At 41.2% G+C, this 20,867-nt stretch overlaps 1 protein-coding gene across 6 annotated transcripts in view; it reads right to left on the bottom strand.

The window, feature by feature from the left end:
• Nucleotides 1-4,464: 4,464 nt before the first annotated feature.
• The window catches only part of Ccdc14 (coiled-coil domain containing 14), a 34,648-nt gene continuing 18,245 nt past the window's right edge, over nucleotides 4,465-20,867 (bottom strand). The window contains exons 9-13 of one of the 6 annotated variants that reach the window (XR_384564.3): nucleotides 20,004-20,158; nucleotides 14,261-14,331; nucleotides 8,012-8,230; nucleotides 7,800-7,932; nucleotides 4,465-6,659 (exon numbers count right to left, since the gene is read on the bottom strand). Coding sequence is in view for 4 of the 6 variants with exons in the window: in XM_030249111.1 (XP_030104971.1) it covers nucleotides 5,735-6,659; nucleotides 7,800-7,932; nucleotides 8,012-8,230; nucleotides 14,261-14,331; nucleotides 20,004-20,145 (1,490 nt within the window). In the remaining 2 variants the exon portion in view is untranslated. Of the gene's footprint in view, nucleotides 6,660-7,799; nucleotides 14,241-14,260; nucleotides 14,332-20,003; nucleotides 20,159-20,867 lie in introns of those variants that run through there. The other 5 variants (XM_030249111.1, NM_172824.3, XR_003951790.1 and 2 more) reach the window with 5 other exon arrangements.

Here is a 20,867-nt window from a genome sequence, read left to right as displayed (position 1 = left end):
GAAAGCTGGTGGTAATGTAATAACAAGGGGGCCATGTTCCAGCTCCAACAAGCAGCAGACTTAAGCAGCTTTTGTTATGTGACTGTCTTCAGAGTCAAAGGGCGAAGGTCATGAAATGCTAATTTGTGGGATAATGAAAAGGGAACCTGGGGTAAATGATTGAATTGATATTCAATTACTAAGAACATAGTTTATATAAAAGACAAGACTTGGGCTTTGGTCTGCAAGAGAGAATTATATTGAGCAGAGAGCTATCTCTGTAGAATCCAAAACAAGTTAAAGACCACCTAGCCCCTTCCCCTCTGAAGGGACATTCAGAAACATAGTGGTCAAAATGACTAAGTCTACAGCTGCTGTACTGGCTGGTTTTGTGTCAACTTGACACAAGCTGGAGTTATCACAGGGAAAGGAGCGTCAGTTGAGAAAATGCCTCCATGAGATCCAGCTGTAAGGCATTTTTCTCAATTAGTGATCAGTGTGTGTCTGTGTGTGTGTGGGGGGGGGGGGCTCCTTCTGCATGCTACCATCTCTTGGCTGGTAGCCTTGGGGTCTATAAGAAAGCAAGCTGAGCAAGCCAGGGGAAGCAAGCCAGTAAGTAACATCCCTCCATGGCCTCTGTATCAGCTCCTGCTTCCTGACCTGCTTGAGTTCCAGTCCTGCATCCTTTGGTGATCAACAGCAATGTGGAAAGTGTAAGCTGAATAAACCCTTTCCTCCCCAACTTGCTTCTTGGTCATGATGTTTTGTCTAGGAATAGAAACCCTGACTAAGACAGCTGCCAAAAAAAAATGAACTGTTCTCAGAAAAATAACCATAACAAGATTAGCAGTTCCCAGAGAAATTCCCCCTACCCTGCCCCACACTGAATTCTGAGAAAAACCACAAACTGCCCTGACCTTGCTAGAATTCCCTGTGAAATTAATAGCTGTGATGTTAATAGCTGACCCATAAGTTCAAAATGTACTGCTGCTTTGCTGACCAAATCATAATAACCCACCATAAGGGCAGGCAAAGTGAGTCACTAGGCCAAAAGTAGTCACCCTATGCAACTAACCAACACCTGAAAAGGTTACTTGCTATACCAACGAGAATAAGCCAGCTAGCCCTGTTGCCTAAATCTTCTCCTTACAAGGTATAAAAAGTGTGTTGTTTGTTCTGGGTCTCCCCTCTGGCTTGTGTACTGAGAGGGGGTTCCCCAATGCATTGGATCAATAAAAAATCCTCTTGCTGTTTGCAGTGTTGGAAGTCTCTGTGGTCTTTGTGAGTGAGGGTCTTTTGATGGACTCCAACATCTAAAGACAGTGTGATCTCCAGCAGAGAGCCATCTCCAGCAGAACAGAGCTGTCAGCTTGCATCCATCACAGACTGAGTTGCTGCTCCCAAACACCCCTTCTTTAGGACCCCTGACTAGGCTGAGCCTGGTCTTTGGCAAATCTTAACACCTATGTGATAGTTACCTAGTGTCATGGGAAATGAAAACTGAGTAAATCCTAGTCCTTGCCCTCAGGGGGCATGCAGGGTAGAGAAGGCTGACAAGCAGCTGGTAGATTCCAGGAGGAACTTGTCACTGGGCAAAATAGATCCTGGATGTGCTTGGGGTCTCTCCAGTACTGTCACTATAGAAGAGACCCCTCTAGTTAAGTTATAAAGATGGCTTCTAAAGTCTTTTGAAACTTAACTTGAAAGTTAACTTCTTCAGAAGTTTCTAAGATTTTACCATCTGATAGTTCTTTGGGAGGCCCAGTTCAGGCCAATTGCCTTAATTTTTTAAAAAAAGATTTAGTTATTTTATGTGTATGAATACTCTATCTGCATGTACACCTGCATGCCAGAAGAGGGCATCAGATCACATTATAGATGTTGTGATCTATATATGATTGTGATTGTTAGGAATTGAACTCAGGACCTCTGGAAGAGCAGCCCACTGCTCTTAACTGCTGAGTCATCTCTCTGGTCCTGCTTTAGATAAATGTAAGCCCGACTCTCTAAAAGTTGAAATTTCAAACATGGGGGAAAGTGTGAGGCTTCATATGTAAATTGAGGAACATTAAGCAAGTTTGAAATAGAAATCAGTAGACTTGAATAAGGGAATGTTTGTGCCAATAGAATCCAAATCTACCTGGTTACCTGCTTAGATTCTGAAAGCCTTATATGTGTAAGTATAGAAATGGGCCTCAGACTTCAGTGAAACCATATGCCAAGTCCCTTAGTGTGCACCCCCTGAAGGATCACTTCACAGGGAGCACCGATAACATACTTGGTTGTGAGTTGGCTGCATGCTTTTCTACCAAGGAAGGTTTTACAACTCTGCCCTGCTTCCCGTGTGCTTGAAGTATTGCTTTGGTTGCTTTTTTAGCCTTGCTTCTTTTTTACCCCAGACCAGAACTGGAATTTCCCCCCAAGGCATTACAGAATGAGAAGTCTTCCCTCTATATTTAATTCTCACCTACTTTCTTAGCCGTCAACCCCAGGAGGAGGAATGCTGTACAGAAGGCAAGAATGTGAAGAGGCCTGCTGGGCTTCCTCCACTTGGTCCATCAGCATTATATCATAGTTTTTGTCCATTTACCGACGGCAGCAGTTCTCAACCTTTGGATTGCAACCTCTTTGGGTGTTGACTGACCCTTTCACAGGAGTCCCCAAAGATCACCAGAAACATGGATACTTATGATTAATGACCGTAACAGAATTACAATTATGAAATAGTAATGAAAATAATCTTATGGTTAGGGTCACCGCCACATGACACAGGAAGGATGAGAACCACTTATGTATATAGCTGTTTATGCTTCAATCGTGATGTCAAGAAGTCTCAGTGAAGGACAGGGCAGAAAGAACTTTTAGGCAGCTGGATTAAGTGACTTGTTGGAAGCTGAACAAGAACAGATCCATATACCTAGAGGACAGAATAACCCAACTTGATGAGGACAGAGACTGTAAGTAGCATCTTTTCCAGGCATCGTCCTATCCACCTCTTCTGGCTGTTTATATCCTTAAAAAACAAAGCCACAGGGGCTGGTGAGATGGCTCAGTGGGTAAGAGCACCCGACTGCTCTTCCCAGCTACCACATGGTGGCTCACAACCATCCGTAATGAGATATGACGCCCTCTTCTGGAGCGTCTGAAGACAGCTACAGTGTACTTACATATAATGAATGAATAAATAAATCTTTAAAAAAAAAAAAAACAAAGCCACAGATTTTTTTTTTCTGAGTTCTGTAAGCTGTACTAGCAAACTTAGTTACTTTTCTACTGTGGTAAAACACCAAGACCAAAGGCATCTTGGGAGGAAAGGGTTTATTTCATTTAACAACTCTCAGGTCACACATACTCTATCACTGAGGGAAGTCAGGGCAAGAACGCAAGGCAGGAACCTGGAGGCAGAAACTAAGGCAGAGGCTATGGAGGAACAGTACTCACCGGTCTGCTCTCCATGGCTTCGCCAGCTCACTTTCTTATACAATCCAAGACCACTTGCCCAGGCATGGTACTACCCCTAGTGTGCTAGGTCCTCCCAATCAATCACTAACCAACACAATACCCTACCTTATGGAGGAATTTGCTCAGTTAAGATTCCTTCTTTCTAGCCAGGTGTGGTGGCGCACACCTTTAATTCCAGTACTCAGGAGACAGAGGCAGGCAGATCTCTGAGCTTGAAGCTAGCCTGGTCTACAAATCGAGTTCCAGGACTACCAGGGCCATAAAGAGAAAGCCTATTTAAAAGAAAACAAAGCAAAGCAAATCAAAACAAAAAACACCCAACAAACAAATTCTCTCTTCCCAGATAGCTCTGTTTATGCTAAATTGACAAAACTAACCAACATACTGATCTAGTCTATTAAGGGGGTCCTATGGCCCCTGATGCATGGCTGCTCGGTCAGTTGTGGACTTGTGACTAACATCTGAGGCAGATGTCAGTCTGCACTGAGACCACAACCTATTTGAGTCTACCTTCAGGAAGATAATATCTGAATGGAATTGGATTAGTGTTCCTCCACAACCAGTTGGTTGATAGTGAGGTGAAACCCCAATGCATCCTGGTATCACAGAAATGAAGTATTGCCAACATATAGTAAGAGAAACAAATTCTTCCTGTATCTTCAGAATTACCATATTTTTAAAAATCTTAACTATTTACTTAAGATCATCTTTTTCATTAGTGTACACATTTAAGTGTGTGGGCATGGATTTACCATGGAGCGCACGTGTAGGTCAGAGGACAACTCAAGGGTGTCAGTTCTCTCCTACCCTCACATGGTTCTGGGGATTGAACTTGGGTTGTCAGGGTTATGCAACAAGAACCTTTCCTTGCTGAGTCATCTAACTGCCCAGATTGGCTTGTGTTTTTTGAGTAACAGTTGACATGGGAGAGCAGAAAGATGACCCAGTTTTCTTCTTTAGTTTGTGTTTCTGAACTTAAATGGTGAAGAGTGGTGACCTGTTATTTCAAAATAAGTAAACAAATTCACGTATGAATACTGGAAGGAAGTATATTTAAAATGTTAATGAATAAATCTTTAAAATAGTTTACAATTCATTTTAATACATTTAGACGTAGAACAAACAAAAAAGACCCCTCCCCATAAAGTCTAAGAAATATTAAGTAGTCTAGCAGGGTCCTCCAGAGGTTGTAGAAGCAGGAGAAAATTTGGAACCAGCAGACTACTCGAATGCCAGAGGCTGTCCAAGAACCAAATTCAACTACACCAGGCAGGTAACATGTACCAAGAGTTACTGACAGGGCAGGACTTGGTGTTCAACAGAAAGCTGTGACAGCAGGTGAATGAGAACTGCTGGGGCTTGCACTCAGGAGCCTGAGGGAGGAAGATCTAATGTCTGAAGTCATCTTGGGCTATATGGCAAGACAGGACAAAGGGCTAGTATTAGGAAGCAGAGAGGGCAACATAGTCCATGTTAATTATAGAACAACGTTCTCAGCTAAATGATGGGGGAAAATTGGGTCAGAAAGGCAGAGTTACCCCCAGTGCTGAGATTTGCAAAACTCCATCATTTCCAAAGACATTAAGGAAAACCCAATAATTCTTACTAAAAAACAAAAACAAAAAATCAAAACCCAAAATTACTAAGGTAAAACTTGGTTATTTAGCATTATCTTATCAGTCTGACTTTATTTTTAAAGGTCTTAAAACATGCATTCAAGACAAATATAAATAAAATGCCCAAGATTTAAGGACCATATATTAACCAATCATCGGTATTTCCCTGGACAAATCAATGCTTTGTATGAGGTAGGTACACCAGCATCTTTTCTCTCTGAAATGTTAATGCAGGCCATCGACAGCCCTAGCTTGTAACACAGAGTATTCCCATACACAAGCACACTATCATGAAACACACAAATATTCCAAAGCAGAGAGGAAACTTTAAACAGTACTGACTCCTTTCCTATTCTCCTTCCAGCCAGCCAGAAATCCTCGGTACCTGCACCAGTGACCCAGCAGTCGCACAGTGAGGAACTCTCTGTGAAACTCAAGCTGTCAAATAACGCACCACAGTACTTGCTCATCTACAACTTTCTTCTCTCAGCAACTGTTGGTTTTTAAAAGAATTTTTTTATAACCTTCAGGTGTTAAAATATTCTAACAGTAAATTTACTCCATTTATTATTTCATACATAATTAATAATAAAAAGTGTTCTCTCTAGGGGAACCCAAAATACACTATGAACAAGTTCTACTCTTTAAGAAAAGCACTCCGTCAGTCTCTCCCAGACTCATTTCTCCAGAAGGCCGGTCTTTAAGGACTTCTGAAGTCGAGCAATATTGGCATCCAGTGCTGCCAGGCCGTTTCTGAAGTCCTGTTCATCATGAGACGTGAACGTTGAGAAAGAGGAGATGCTCCAGTCTGACATCAAGTCAGAATTGAGAAAGCTGCTGTCAGGAACAATACTGCCCTTCACTGGAACGCCGGGGCTGGGATGAGCTGATGGGCCATGATGTGTGGCCTGTTCCTTTGCGTGCTCAGCAGCAGCAGGGATCTTACCAATTGCTTCTTTGATTTTCCTGAGGAGCTGCACGTCCTCTGTGTCATACGTGCTGGAAAGATCTCCGGGTGCATCTTCTGCTTCATTTCGTGAGGAACAAACTGCAGGTGCACGTGGCTTACTTTCTCCTTTAGAGGTCTGTGCACTGCCACTGACTAGCTGTGCTGCAGCAACACTCAGCTTTGGCTGGGGGGATAGTCTCTTACAAAGTGGCGAGTGCTTTTTAGAAGTGTTTCTTGCAAAGGGGATATAAACTGTACTGTCCACGTTACACCCATCTTCTATTACAGTGAGGGTTTCACAGTCCATATCGGAATCCTCCACTGAAGCAGCAGAGACAGTTCCAGATGCAGAGCCCCCATCTGCTGTCCCCGCATCACTATGGGGAGGCCTTTGTGGGGGCAGCACACTTTCACAGAGTCTGTCTGGCTCTATGGCTGCCTCATTGTTAAGCAGCTTTGAATGTATAAAGCTGTGATTTGTTTCTAATTTATTGAGGTAGCTCATTATGGAAGTCTGAGCAGGGGCTGGGTCCTGTTGAAGTTGTTGATCATAGACATTGAGAAGTGATTTGGTGAGGCTATTCCCCATCCTGCAGCGCGCAGTGTCCATACTGAGATCAGAGAGCAGCTTGGCCATGCTGCTCTGTAAAGTTCTGCCAAGAAGAAGTGAGTAATTACTGATTGTTTTACTCAATCCTTTAACGCGTTTCTATATGCCTCTATCCTTTAAAGGAAGGACAGAAGGCGAGTGTGAACATTAGTGTTGGAAGGCTTTGGCAAAGAAAAACAAGATAACAAATGACAAAAGATCTTGCTTTATATCAAATCTACTATCATATGTAAAAGTAAAGGCTCATAATTTTTTTCTTACAGTATAGAGATATTTTATTCTTAAGCAATGTTGCAAACTAAACCTCTGAGTTTAAAAAAAAGTCATACTAGTAGGCGGTATTACTAAAGCAAAGCAGAATTTCTATATCCACTTATTATTGTCAAGTATATTTATAAAACTAAACATATTGTATATAGCACATGATTTATATATAATAGACATCTTTATAATTAAAATGGATCTGGAATGATTAGCATCTGGGGTTATTAAGGCATAGTCAGATCTACTGTTTTATAAAACATTAAAAACATTAACTTCTCGTTAATATTTATAAGTAGACAAAAATCCAGTGATTAACAAATGTCTCAAAAGAAAACTGAATGTAAGATTTCTATAAAAGTATAAAAAGTAAGATAGGTTTATTTATATGGGAAGAGACTGAGTAAAGAATGAAGACATTCTGGGGGGCTATGGCCGAATCTGTCACTTTTCTGATGAAATGAAGTGACCTACCCAACATCACATGGCATGAGATGAGGATGGACCACATCAAAGCACATCATAAATTAATTATTCTGTGGTCCCCCAGACAACTCTATTCCTGTCCCAGCTTTACAACTTGGGGCTTATAGGGGTTAAGTAATGTGCACAAAATACTCAGATAATCTGCAGCAGAGCTGAGAGTCCACTCAGGTCTCTGGTATCGGAGTCAGGGAGCTTACCTACTTCACTACACACTGTCCAGTTCTTCATCAGAGTCATTAGCTACCCACAGTCTACAACCTCATGGAGTAAACAGCCTTTAAACAGGTCTTGGATTTTTAAAGTGAAATAGAACAAAGGATTAGAAATTAAAAGAAAAAAAAAGACAAAACAAGAGGGAAAAAGGAGGAAGCAAGAAGGCCTGAAGTTTACGGATCATCTGTTAAAGGTCGGGCTTACCCAAGGGAAGTAAGGCTACCTGGTTAATTCTCTAAGTCGTGCAACCTCAGCATCTCGCTGGCGCAGTGTTATTCCCAGTATCTGACTTTCCTTTTCTGCAGTCTCTAGCTTAAACCGCAAGTTCTTCTCATTGGCCAAGGCTTCCTCCAACTCTAAAGCAAACACAACAAAACCTGCTTAGCTTCCTTATTGCTCAAAACCAAACGACTGTGGCTAGAGACAGATACACACCCATCTTCACCCTGGTCATCTCAATGTCAAACTGCTGTTTATTATGAAGCAGAGTCTGCTCTTTGTCTTTAAATAAAGTGGTGAATTTTTTGTTTTCCTCTTTCTGGTTTTCTATCACTTTTAAGAGCTCTTCATTTTTACTCTGTAGTAACTCCTGGCTCTTCAGCGACTCTTGCAGCTGATTCTGCAGCGACATATTCAGCGACTGAAGGGAAAACACTGTAAGATAAAACACATCAAATAGTTGTTTCCCAATTTTTAAAAAACACCTAAAAATGCGTCTTTTAGAAAAAGAAAATACCCTGAGTTCACTGATTCCCTAAGTGGTAACATGCACAATGCAATAGAAATACTATATATATTTAAAAAAGTAAGCAGCAGAAGTAATGCCTTTCTTTCCCAGTTGATGTTTTAGTCATAAATTGTTTTTACCTTATAAAACAAATGAGTAATATATGTGTAATGTAAATATCTTAAACTCCAAAAAATTTCCAAAGACGCCAAAAACTTCTCAGTGATGCCTCCCTTTCTCCACGCTCGCTCTCCAACCAATCAATCACTATCATTTTGGTTACTTTTCTGGAAAATACTAATGTAATGTAGACAATGATTTACACAAAATATATATTTAAACACAAAGAATCATACTATCCCATGTTGTGTGTAAATGTAAAACATGCTGGTTCCTTTGCCTGGGGTCACTCTTGGCTTAGCTCCCGACCTTAGCATAATATAGGCCATATATGACAAACCTATAGCCAACATATCAAATAGGGGAAAGTTCAAAGAATTTCCACTCAAACAAGGACCAAGAAAAGGGTATCCATTCTCTCCAGTTTGATTTAATACAATACTGAAGGTCTTAGACAAGAGAAGCAAATACAGGGACTACAAATAGGAAAGTAAGACGTCAAAGGACCTCTATTTGCAGATAATATGTTTCTAATATAACAGATCCTATACACTCCACCAGAAAACTCTGAATTGAAAACACAGTCAGGAAGTGGCTGAATACAAGATTAACATACAAAATGACCAGGAGACTTCTTACACCCAATAACAAATACACTGAGAAAGAAACCAAGGGAACGATCCCATTCACAATAGCTACAAAACCCCAAAATCCCAAATAAAACAAAACAGAATAACCCTAGCCAAGGCTGTGAAAGCTCTCTATAGCTAAACCTTTAAACTATACAATTAGGAAATTAAGGAAGACACTAGAAATGGAAAGACCTCCCATGCTTAAGAGGTGATAGGATCAACGTTGTAAACATGGCCATCCTACCAAAGGCTATTTACAGACTTAATGCAATCCATATTCACTGTGGGCAGGCAAGATGGCCCAGCAGACAAAGGCACACCCTACCACACCTGATGACTTGAATTGAATCCTTAGACTTACATGGTGAAATAAAGGAAATGATTTTCACAAGCTGTCCTCTGCCTTCAACTGTATATCATGGCAAGGGCATGTCTACATACATACACAAACACAACACACAAAATAACAACTTAAATGAGATTTTAGGGGTTGGAGAGATAGCTTAACCTTTAAGACCAAACCAGTATCTACATGGTAGCTCAAGTGCAAGAGCATTTTTCCATAGTCTCTGCTTCAGCCTCTGCCTCCAGTCCCTGGGAATCCAATGCCTTCTTCTGGCCTCTTTGGGTACCAGGCATGTATATGATGCATCCATGCAGGCAAACCACACACACACACACACACACACACACACACACACACACACACACACACACAATTTATTAAACACTTCCAATGACATTTTTTATATCAATAGTAAAAACTATGTATTTTAAAATTCATATGGACGTACAAAAGATTCCAGATAACCAAACAAAGAGACGCAGAGATCAATGGAATAGAAGAGAAGACCCAGATACCAAGCCATTCCACAATAGACACCGGCCAGCATTACACACTGGAAAAGATCACCTCCAACAGATGGCGCTGGTAAAACCGTCTACAAGTAGAAGGATAAAACTAGATCCTTATCTCTCACCCTGCAAAAACTCACTTCCAAATGATTCAAAGAACTCAACATAAAGCCTGAAACACTGAAACTGCTAGTGGAAAAAATAAGGTATATACATCAAGATACTGGAATAGGGAAGGACTTTCTGAATGGGGCCATAGTCATTCAGGAAATAAATAAGGCTGGCTTGGGTCTTTTTGTTTGTTTTTTGTTTTTTGTTTTTGTAAACCTGTCACAAACCAGAGTCATCTAGGATTAAAAACAAAACAAAAAACACCTCAATTAAGGAATTACTTCTATCAGATTGGCCTATGGGCATTTTCTTGACTTATGATTGATGTGGGAAGGCCCAGTCCACTGTGGGAGGTGCCATCCCCGGGCAAAGTGGTCCTGGGTTACATAAAAAAAAAAAGCAAGGTGAGCAATCCATATAAGAGCACTCCTTCCTGTATCAGTTCCTGCCTCCAGGCTCCTACCTTGAGTTTCTGCCTTGACTCTCCCTCAATGACAAACTGTGACATGGAAGTATAAGCCAGTTCAATCCTTTTCTTCCTCAAGTTGGTTTATGTCATGGTGTTTTATGACAGCATCAGAAAGCAAAGGAGGCCAGAAGCCAATGACTGACAAATAGGTACTCATGAAATTAAAAAGCTTCTATACAGCCAAGGAAACTGTCAATCAAGTGAAAAGCCAGACAACAGTATGGAAGAAAATCTTTGTCAGCTATATCTCTAACAAAGGATTAATATCCAAAATATACAAAGAGTTCAAGAAAATAAACACTAAGAAAATAAACAATCCAATAAAAAACAGGTTATGGACTTAAACAGAGTTTTCAAAAGAAGAAACACAAATGGCTAAGAAATGGTTTTCAAAGTGCTCAACATCATTAGCCAGCAGGGAAATGCAAATCCAACTAGTCTGAGATTCTACATTACTCCAGTCAGAAGGACTATCATCAAGGAAACAATGACAGCAACTGCTAGCCTAGGATTTAGAGAACCAGAAACATTTACTCAGTGTTGAAGTATCCCCCACTATGGAAATCAGTATAGATCTCTCCAAAAGGGAAAAACAGAATCACCCTCTGACCTACATCTGAGGATACCCAAAGGATTCCATTACTCTCCTACAGAGACACTCTTGTCCACCAACTGATGCATAATGAAATTGTGGTAAAAATACACAAGATATGTCCAGGCCCCACAAGAGGCAAGTGCTGCATGCTTCTGTTTCACATGTGGATCCTAGATTCAAATTATAGATTTTATGTTCAACTTGGTGGGTCTGTGGAGCTCAGGGAGGAGGAAGTGCCCACGAAGAGGTAAATGGAATAGGAACAGAGGGAGGGATAGTAGAATTGTGTGGTATAAAGAAGAGGGAAAGAATATTGGCGGTTACAGGGTTAAGCAGGGACAGGGTTATGTGAAAGAGGTGAGTGTCAGAGTGGGTTACTCAAAACTAAGAGTGAAAGTAAAAACATGGAAACCCAATCCTATGTCAACAAATTTTAAAATATATATTTCTTAAAAGAGGACTTTGACCAGAGGTAGCCTGCACAGGTAGACAAAGCTACTCCCAGAAGACATTGGTTATTAAATGAAAATCTCAGTGCAGAACATGAAATACCTTCCTGTAAGTTATTGGTCAGGGAGGCCCTCAAAGCCCCCAACAAGAGGCTCCTGCCATTGCTTTTGGTTGTCTACCATAAAAGGATGGTAAGAGCCTCCTGCTAAAGACACGTTGGTTGCGAAATGTAGAGAAACCAATCTAGAGCTGACCAGGAACCTTCCTACCTAGGTTTCATAGTGCTGGAAGAAGCTATGCAGACTGCATATTAGCGGCGTAGGGGAGGAGACACAAATCCTTGTATCTAGAAGACCCAGCATGCTACAATACTAACCTGCTAGGCAAGATGTGCCCATTAAATAGTGCCAAACTTTCCGACTGGATCTGAGGCCTGCTGCACAGGAGGGAATTCATACTGTAAACCTTATGACTGGAGAGGTCACAGGCTCCAGGGGACCTCACTGTTGTTTTGCTAAATGGTTATACTGTCTAACTCTCCTCTAAATATTCATGTTTGTACTTACAGATCTGTGGTGTTCTTGGTCTTGGGCAGAGAAGGCTGTTTTTACAGTGGGAGGCATCTGATGCAGAGACTGCTGCCTGCCCTGAGTACTGGGAGCAGCTGACTGGGAATGCTGGGCCATAAATGGGACATCTCCATCACAGTCCTCCCCAGGCTGGATGATGGGGAGGAGTGCCCGAGTGCTGTCTTCTGGACACAGCCTGGTCATGCCACTCATAAACTCATGGTAGCTATGGTGATCATACAAGATCAAACCAGTCAAAACTCTGCTCTGAAGAGTTGAGGGACATGGAGACCCTACCCCCAATGGAGGAGCTATTTACAGTTGAAGGATCATGAGGGATGAGTCATTTGGTTGGGGGGTGGGGAGATGTCAATGGTAGGTTGCCCATACTCCAGGGGACAGCCATGCACTTGGGAATAACACAACTGAACTCAGTGGGTTTAAAAGACAGAGGTCATGAAGCTGGGCAGGGACTGTGCTAAGATGCCTGCTGGGGGAGGACAGAGGCTGGGCTAGGGGAGGGCAGGGGCTGTGCCTGGTGCCTGCTGAAGAGTCAGAATGCAGCATGAGAGGTGGATATGATGAAAAGGCACTGTGTATATGCATGAAATTCTTAAAGAGTAAATAAAATAACATAAAGGCACAGGGCACCATTTTGATTGGCTTTCGCAGTCTTAAGTGACTGCTTACTGTGTATGAATTACTATTAGAATCTGGATATGCTGCAGTGAACAACATAGACCCTGTACTGGCTGGTTTTGTGTCAACTTGACACAGCTGGAGTTATCACAGAGAAAGAGCTTCAGTTGAGGAAATGCCTCCATGAGATACAACTGTAAGGCATTTTCTCAATTAGTGATCAAGGGGGGAAAGGCTCCTTGTGGGTGGGACCATCTCTGGGCTGGCAGTCTTGGGTTCTATAAGAAAGCAGGCTTAGCAAGCCAGGGGAAGCAAGTCAGTAAAGAACATCCCTCCATGGCCTCTGCATCAGTTCCTGCTTCCTGACCTGCTTGAGTTCCAGTCCTGACTTCCTTTGGTGATGAACAGCAGTATGGAAGTGTAAGCCGAATAAACCCTTTCCTCCCCAACTTGCTTATAAGTCATGATGTTTGTGCAGGAATAGAAACCCTGACTAAGACAGACCCCAAGGTCCCTCAAGGAGCTGTTAGTAAACAAATTATTGTAAACAGTAATAAAAAGTGCACTAAGGTAAATGAGTACAAAGAATACGCTTAGAGAAGCACTCATAAAGGGCCTCCCCTCTGGCCTTCGTCTTACCCACACCATTTACTGAGAGCAGAACCAGAAAGAACTATCGCAGACTACTCGGGTGAAGTTAAGCACTTTGTAAAGTGTTTGCTCGTTGGTTGCTCGAATTTTCTTCCCACTTCTTTATAACATCACATTTACATTAGACTCGAGAAAATCCACTGAGAATATTGAAAAGAGACCTCATCTGTTCTTTGACTCCTGTTTTTCTCTACAAAGCTCTGTGGTCCATAAAGATGATGTGATATTCACCTGTAGCTGCAGCGACTGAGGTGAGCAAGGAGGGGAGATCAATTGAGCCTCCAAGTCCAAGAGTAGCCTGAGCAACACAGTAAGACTCCCACTTAAAACAAAACAAAATCCAGAAAAAAACAAGGGTCATTCGACAATATCTGCCAAAATCACTATATATGCACTCTGGCTCAGTACTTCTACTAGAAATCCATCCTGCAAACCTCGACGCATGCTCACAAAGATCCTGGTACAGATTTCCATTTCATCGTTGTTCATTGTGGGAAAGGCTGAAATATCTTTCAGAGGATCTTAAATATAGTAGAGATAACAAGCAGAATACGTCCCGACTATTTAAGATATCTGCACACTTCTTAACTTGGTTTCTCGAGATAGGGGCTTACTACAGACAGTTCTGGCTGGAGTGGTACTCGTTATGTTGCCCAGGCTGGCCTCAAACTTGTGGCAATCCTCCTACTTCATAAATACTGAGATTACAAACATACCCAACAACTGTTTTAAATTATAATACAGTAACTCCGAATTTTAAAAAGCTGATACAGGGAGAAACTCCACTTAGATAAAGAACAAGTCCGCACCAACATTTCCAGAGTAATAAAGACTTCAATTTCAACCCTTCAAGTTTCGTCACCTACATTCAAGGTTACCAGGTCCCTTTTCGGTTTTCTCTTGTTCTCGGAGGCGTTGATTCAAAATTCTCAGTTGCCTAAAGAAAGTCATAAAGATGGGTAAGAATCCTAAGCCCACTTTACAGTATACATCAGATATTTTGATATAAAAAAGATAAACACTATAGTCACCAGTTCATCTCAAACCCAAAACCAAACACAAAATCTAAATAAATGAAACTACAAACCCCAACTGTTAACAGGGGCACATTTTGAGCCTAGCACCCTTCCACCTCATAACAAACACCTTCTATATCCACAGATCTGTTTGTTTGTTTGGAAAATGGTTTCTTTGTAGATCTCTGGCTGTTCCAGAATTTGCTCTGTAGACTAGGCTAGCCTAGAACTCACAGAGACCCACTTGACCTGGCCTCCTGAGTACTGGGACCAAAGGACTAGCTTTGAGTTGGTAATCTTCCTGCCTTGGTCTCTGTTGAGTAGCTGGGACTACAGGTCTGCACTACCAGGCTCAGGATAGATAGGTGCAGAATTGTTCCAGACACAATAAAACTGTGGCCCACTATTTCCAAGACTGGCCTGGAACTCAGTATGGCAGCTCACAGTGGCTGGAACTTTGGATTCTCCTACCTTAGCCTCTTAAGTACTGGGACAACACTCAAGTACCACCATGTATACGTTTCCTTTGTTTTCCTTTTTTTTTTTAATCTTCACATCTCCTCTTTCAAAATAATGTGTGTGTATGTATACTTATACAATAACCTTACTACTGTAGTTTACCTTTAAAATAATTGCCATTTCTGTCAACCAGAATGCCTGTGGGTGCCAACTACTATCTATCTATCTATCTATCTATCTATCTATCTATCTATCTATCTATGTTATTTCATGTTTGTGATTCATTGACAAAGTTGGGAGACATAAATCTGTGTTTCTAGTAATTTCATTGTTAGATGGAGAAGGTAATGGCCTCATGGGAATGTTAACATCAACCCTGTCTTCACAGTGTGCACCCACTTCACAAACAAGAATATGTAACTAGGTACTGGCATTTCCTATCTTTCCAGAATTGGAAACTTTCTATACAAATGTATTTGATTTAGTAATTGAATCTAAAATGATAATAACTTGCCATACGCCATTCACAAGTATTAATTCTGGATAGATTAAAGAGTTAAGAACACAAAATATACCAACAAAACATAAATTCAACAACACAAGTTTTATGAGGAAATATAAATAATCTTTTAAGTACAAAAGAAATCCCTAAGAAGGACTTAAAATCTAACAACCATCAAGTAAAGAATATAAAGTTTAAACACATCACAATTTTATAGCTTGTTTTAGAATTGAAGGCCTGGAAAAAAATATAACAAGCAATTCCTGTAAGAAAGCTAAGTGATTTATAAGCTTTTAGAAAATGCTTAGCTTGGGATTGGGGGATGGTTTGCCACAGAAAATAGAGGGCCTGAGTCTGGAATCCTAGTGCTTACATGAAAGCTGGGTATAGTGGCACAACATTGACCATTAGCTTCCACATGTACTCAGACACACTTACATATAACACACACACACACACACATACAAATATAAAAAATATAAGGCAATAGCTCTTCATGAGGGGCATTTTCGCAGTCAGTGGGAGTCTGCTGTAACCATGTGGATGACAGCTTAGTAATATCCAAGCTCTAAAATATGTATCATCCTTGACAAGCTAGTTTTTAAATTAATTTTTATTTTATGTGTATGGGTGTTTTGCCTGCATGTCTGTGCACCACATGTGTGCCTGGTGCCAGTGAGGACAAAGGAGGATGTCAGACCCCTAGAGCTGGAGTTACCGATGGTTATGCACTGTCATATGGGTGCTGGGTACCAAACCGGGGTCTTCTGCAAGGATGGCTTAACTACTGAGCCATCTTTCCATCTCCTGGACAAGCTTACTCAGAAATAACTATACATATGCAAAAGCACATGAAACAATACACACACACGATATACATTTGAGAAGAAACTGAAAACAACTTAGATGCCATACAAGTTATGATTCATCCATGTGATGAAATACTAAATGTACACATATTAAGATGAATAAGATATCCATATATATTGACATAGGAAGAGCACAAAAAAGGACTTGGAGGATAGCTCAGTGATAGGGCATGTGCAAGGCCTTGGGTTTATTATTTTTATCCTTGGGTTTATTACTGGAAAAAAATCACCAAGACACACATAAAGTGAAAAAGAATGAGCTGAAGATGAAACTCTGATTTTCTAAAGGGTTTCCTCAGTAACAAAACACGCAGATCTGGAAGAGGCAGCACAGAGTGATGGCCCAGATTACATAACACAATGCCTCTTCTGGTGTCTTCCAGAGAGACAGCAACTACCTTATATGAGAAAATGATTCTTTTACAAACTTTCTGTATGCTGCTGTTCAGATTCACCTCTTTTGAACCATTAGTCAACTTGAACCTTCTATCACTTATTACAAGCCTCCCATCCCCACCCTGTCCTCTAAGTGTGATACTTTCACACTTGCCCTTTAAAAAAATAAACACAGAGTAGAGGGGCTGGGGAGATGCTCCTCTGGGTGACAGAGCTTGCTGGGTAAGCATTCGGACCTGATTTTGAACCCTCACCATGCAAAAAAAGTTGGGTATAGCTATGGATGACCTTAACCCAGCACCTGGAGGTGGAGACAGAACCCTGGGTGCTCACTAGCCAGCCAGCCTAGACAAACAGCAATCTCTGCTTCAGCCTGAGGTCCTGCCCTCAGGAAATAAGATGAAAAGCTATAGAGGAAGGCATTTAACAACATCTTTGTGTTGCCTCCACATGAATGTGCCTGTGCAAGGCACCCCCCCCCACTTCCCCCAACCTTAAAATGTGGCATGGAGAGAAACTTACTGTAACAGAGTACACCAATTTACTTGGGCGTGTCCTTATTAACATGCGTTCCCCAGAAGCCCACTCCCCCCCCCCCAAGGACTCTCAGCTCTGTGCCTGCTGCTTCCTTCATCTCTTTTGCTAGCTCCTGGGTCTTAGCAGAGGAGCACGCTGAAACGCTTCCCACAACTTTTCAAGCCTAACTGTACCAGTAGATTTCTTTCCTTATTCCCTGCTTTTACATTTTTGCTGTTTTATAATAAATACTAGAAATTAATAGCAAAAACAATCTCTCAGAAATGGATATTACACATACTATTTTAAATGCATTCCGTTTAAATACATTTGATTTTAACAAAAGATAAAGACAGCTGATATTTAGGCAAATATTCTTTAATTAGCTTACTACCATGTAACTGTATGAAGGGGAAGCACATGTACACTAGTCTACATCTATTTAAAGTGAAAACGTCTACACACTTTTTCTCATGTGGTGTGATAAGACCCTCACCATAGTAAGACCCTCAGCACCTGAGCTTCCTCAGGCCATTTTCATCCTGCTCCTTTCCTGGACAGACAACCACCATCCACAGCTCAGATTGCTCATTAGTAATTAGTATTACGAGGTAATACTCTATTCTGAACCACCATCCAGGGTATTTGGGGACATACTAGGGGCTTCTATAGTTAAATTCAACAAGGCATTACAGATTACAGATATCTTGTGGGTTGGGAACAAGCAGACTAAATAGAGACAACTGTGTTCCAAGTATCACAAAAGTTATGGACATTTCAAAATGCCCAAAGTACATTAGAAGCCATGCACCTAGCAGTTTTTCTTTTTGCCACAAGATGGCAATAAGCTTCAAGTTGTGTGGGGGAAGGGCGGGCGGGGAGGGAAAGGATCAGCTGTCTAGTTAAAACATGTAGTTTACAAATGTCTACAAAAAGCAAAAAAGAAAATCACTTGTAAATAAGACCACCCAATCTGTTTCTTATTTATAGTGAAACTTATGAGTGATTCTTTCCAAATAGAGATTAAAAAATAGCGCAAAATTCCCACATTGCTACAGGAAGTCCCATTCTATCCAAAGAAACATATCTAACAAATTCTTCATTTTTCTGTAATTTTTATTACTTTAAAAGATCAAGTAAATAACAGTGGCAATAGGCTGTTATACAATCTTTTCTCCCTAAGGACAGACAGCTAAAAAGCTCTACTGTCAATTCCAAAGAAGTGGATATCAATTAAGTCAACGCCCTTAGAAAAATTAAAAACAACTGGTGACAAATTAAAGAGCAAGCCTCCTTTTCACGAGTGGCTTATAAAGGAACTCCTACAGCAATTCTAAAACATTCCGAGGAACAGAAATGAGACCCACTGGCATTTCCATGGTGACCATGTTAAGATGATAATAGTCTCAGACTAGGTTCTAGTATATGTAACAAACCAACTATTTGATTATTATTCCTTTAAATACCAGGCTGAAAATACACCCGAAGAGTGATCCTTAAGTCTCTGCTTCCTCATGGAGTTACTGTAGAAGCCTGCAGCTAAGATTTGGGGCTCTACAATCAAATCACCTTGGAGTTAAGCCTTGACTCCCTCAATTCCTGAATACACAACTCTGAGCAAACCAGCTAAGCTTTCTGGGCCTTGGTTTCCTCCTCCCCATATGAGATGGCAAGATACTTGCAACGCTCCTGGGAGGATTTAAGTGATGGCACACAGGAAGAACAGTACTGCAGGCATGCAGCAAACGTGAGGGAAAGCTGCTGTTCACTTTGTGTGACTTACTCTTCATTTTAGTTTTTGGAAAATTAATACTGTCACAGGAACGCCTCAGATTAGAACTGATGACAGTATTATTAGAAGTTAGGCCCACAACTCTACCCACAAATGAGATCTCTTGATGCTAAGCAGGTAAGTCTCACTAGATGTTTCTTTGTGGGCTACAGACCCATGCATTTAAGCTACTCTCCAGCCAGGAATCCTTTTTTGCTGTTTTCAAGTCTCTTAAAAACTGTGTGCGTCCCTGCAAGTCCCATCTGTGCTCGAGAGAACACTGTCAGGGCACAGTACAGCACAGAGCTGAGAAGCATCTGAAAATGAACTCCACATGAAGTACATCGGCAGATCCCGGATGATACATTTCAGTGGTCACCACAGAAACACTCACCGTTCAAACAATACTGTTAATAGATGGGGAATCTCCTTACGTCTCAGGATTACCTCACTGGTTTTGAGCTTTCTTAAACAAGTTAAGACTAGAACTCCAGTAAGTTAATATGACTAAAAAGAAATGTAGGAATTGAAGTAAGTGTTGTCCTATGTCTAAGTACGTCTAAGTCGGCAGGGCTGCCTGCACTCAGCTCTCACAGCAGGGTCTCTTCCCGGGTGCCATGTTCCAGGCGACTGTATCAGGAGGGAGCGTGTGACTTGTTTTAGGTTTTAGATCACAAAATGACTTCTGGTCCAAGACATGAGATGATTACATTCACACTCCCTGGAAAACATCCTGAGACATTCAGAAAAAGAGGCTTCATGGGTCTTGGAGGAAGGAAGAACACACTTTTCCTAAGAATCAGATGTTTGTTGTTGTAAAACAACTTAGATTAACACAGTAACCACCTGAGGCAGGCCCATCTGCCGGTGTACATGATAACAGGTGACCACAGACATAAAACAGGTGGGAGAACATACATCCTAGTGGGCAGAAGTGATGGAAAGTTGATGAATGTGAAACCTTCGGAACTCGAGAACGGGAAGGCATATGTACTGGAGACTGAAATCTGTCCCCTTGGCATCTGGGCTCCAGCTGTGAAGCACCTTCACCTATAGACAAAACACCCAGAGCAACCTCACCTCCGCAGCTGAGCGTTCTCACTTCTCAGGGGCTGCAGGGCCAGGGCTATTTCAACTTCCACATTTGGGTGGCCGCTCACTGCTGAAAGTCCAGATACGCACGCCTCTACTTCTGTCACCAACCTCTGAACTTCGGAGTCCTCTATAAAAGGCAACTGAGTAAAATCAGTATTTTAAATTGACAAGATTAATGGCATGTATTACTAAAAGTCTTTATAGATAATATGTACTCATTATAGATTTCAACTTCATTACTCATGATTATTATACATACACTTTTCTTTATCTTGCCTTTCTGTATTTACCTACTCAGAACTATTCTAAGGAATTGGTAAACTGAGTAAAGAAAGCTTAATCTTAAATCACAAAGCTATTATAGTTAGTGATTTTTTTTTCCAGTTAAATGAAACAGGAAACAGATCTCCACATAACTCCTGGTTGGCACTTATCAAAGCTCTAAGGTAGACTTAATGATTGCTGTACAAGTTTCCTATAACTGTTACTCTATAAACAACAATAATACTTTGATCCTGCATTTAAAAATATAGTTCATCACTACTTGGTGATGGCACACACCTTTAATCCCAGCACTCCTCGGGGAGGGGGTGGAGAGTAGAGATAGGAGGCGGAGGTGGAGGAGGGCAGAGGCAGGGGGATCTCTGAGTTTGAGACCAGTCTGATCTAAAGATGAGTTCCAGGTTGCCAGAGCTACCCAGAAAAAAAAATATGTCTTGAAAAACTAAAAATATAGTTCATTTTAGGTGATTCAGTTGGCAAAATACTGAATGTGGATTTTCTAAGATATGACTTTATTATTTAACTTTATAAAGTACAACTAATGTGACCCAGCCGACCTCTGCCTTT

Source organism: Mus musculus, chromosome 16 (genome assembly GCF_000001635.26).
Source record: "Mus musculus strain C57BL/6J chromosome 16, GRCm38.p6 C57BL/6J".
Taxonomy (NCBI): domain Eukaryota; kingdom Metazoa; phylum Chordata; class Mammalia; order Rodentia; family Muridae; genus Mus; species Mus musculus.
The sequence above is the reverse complement of the archived record's forward strand: the minus strand, read 5'-3'. Positions and strand labels throughout refer to the sequence as shown.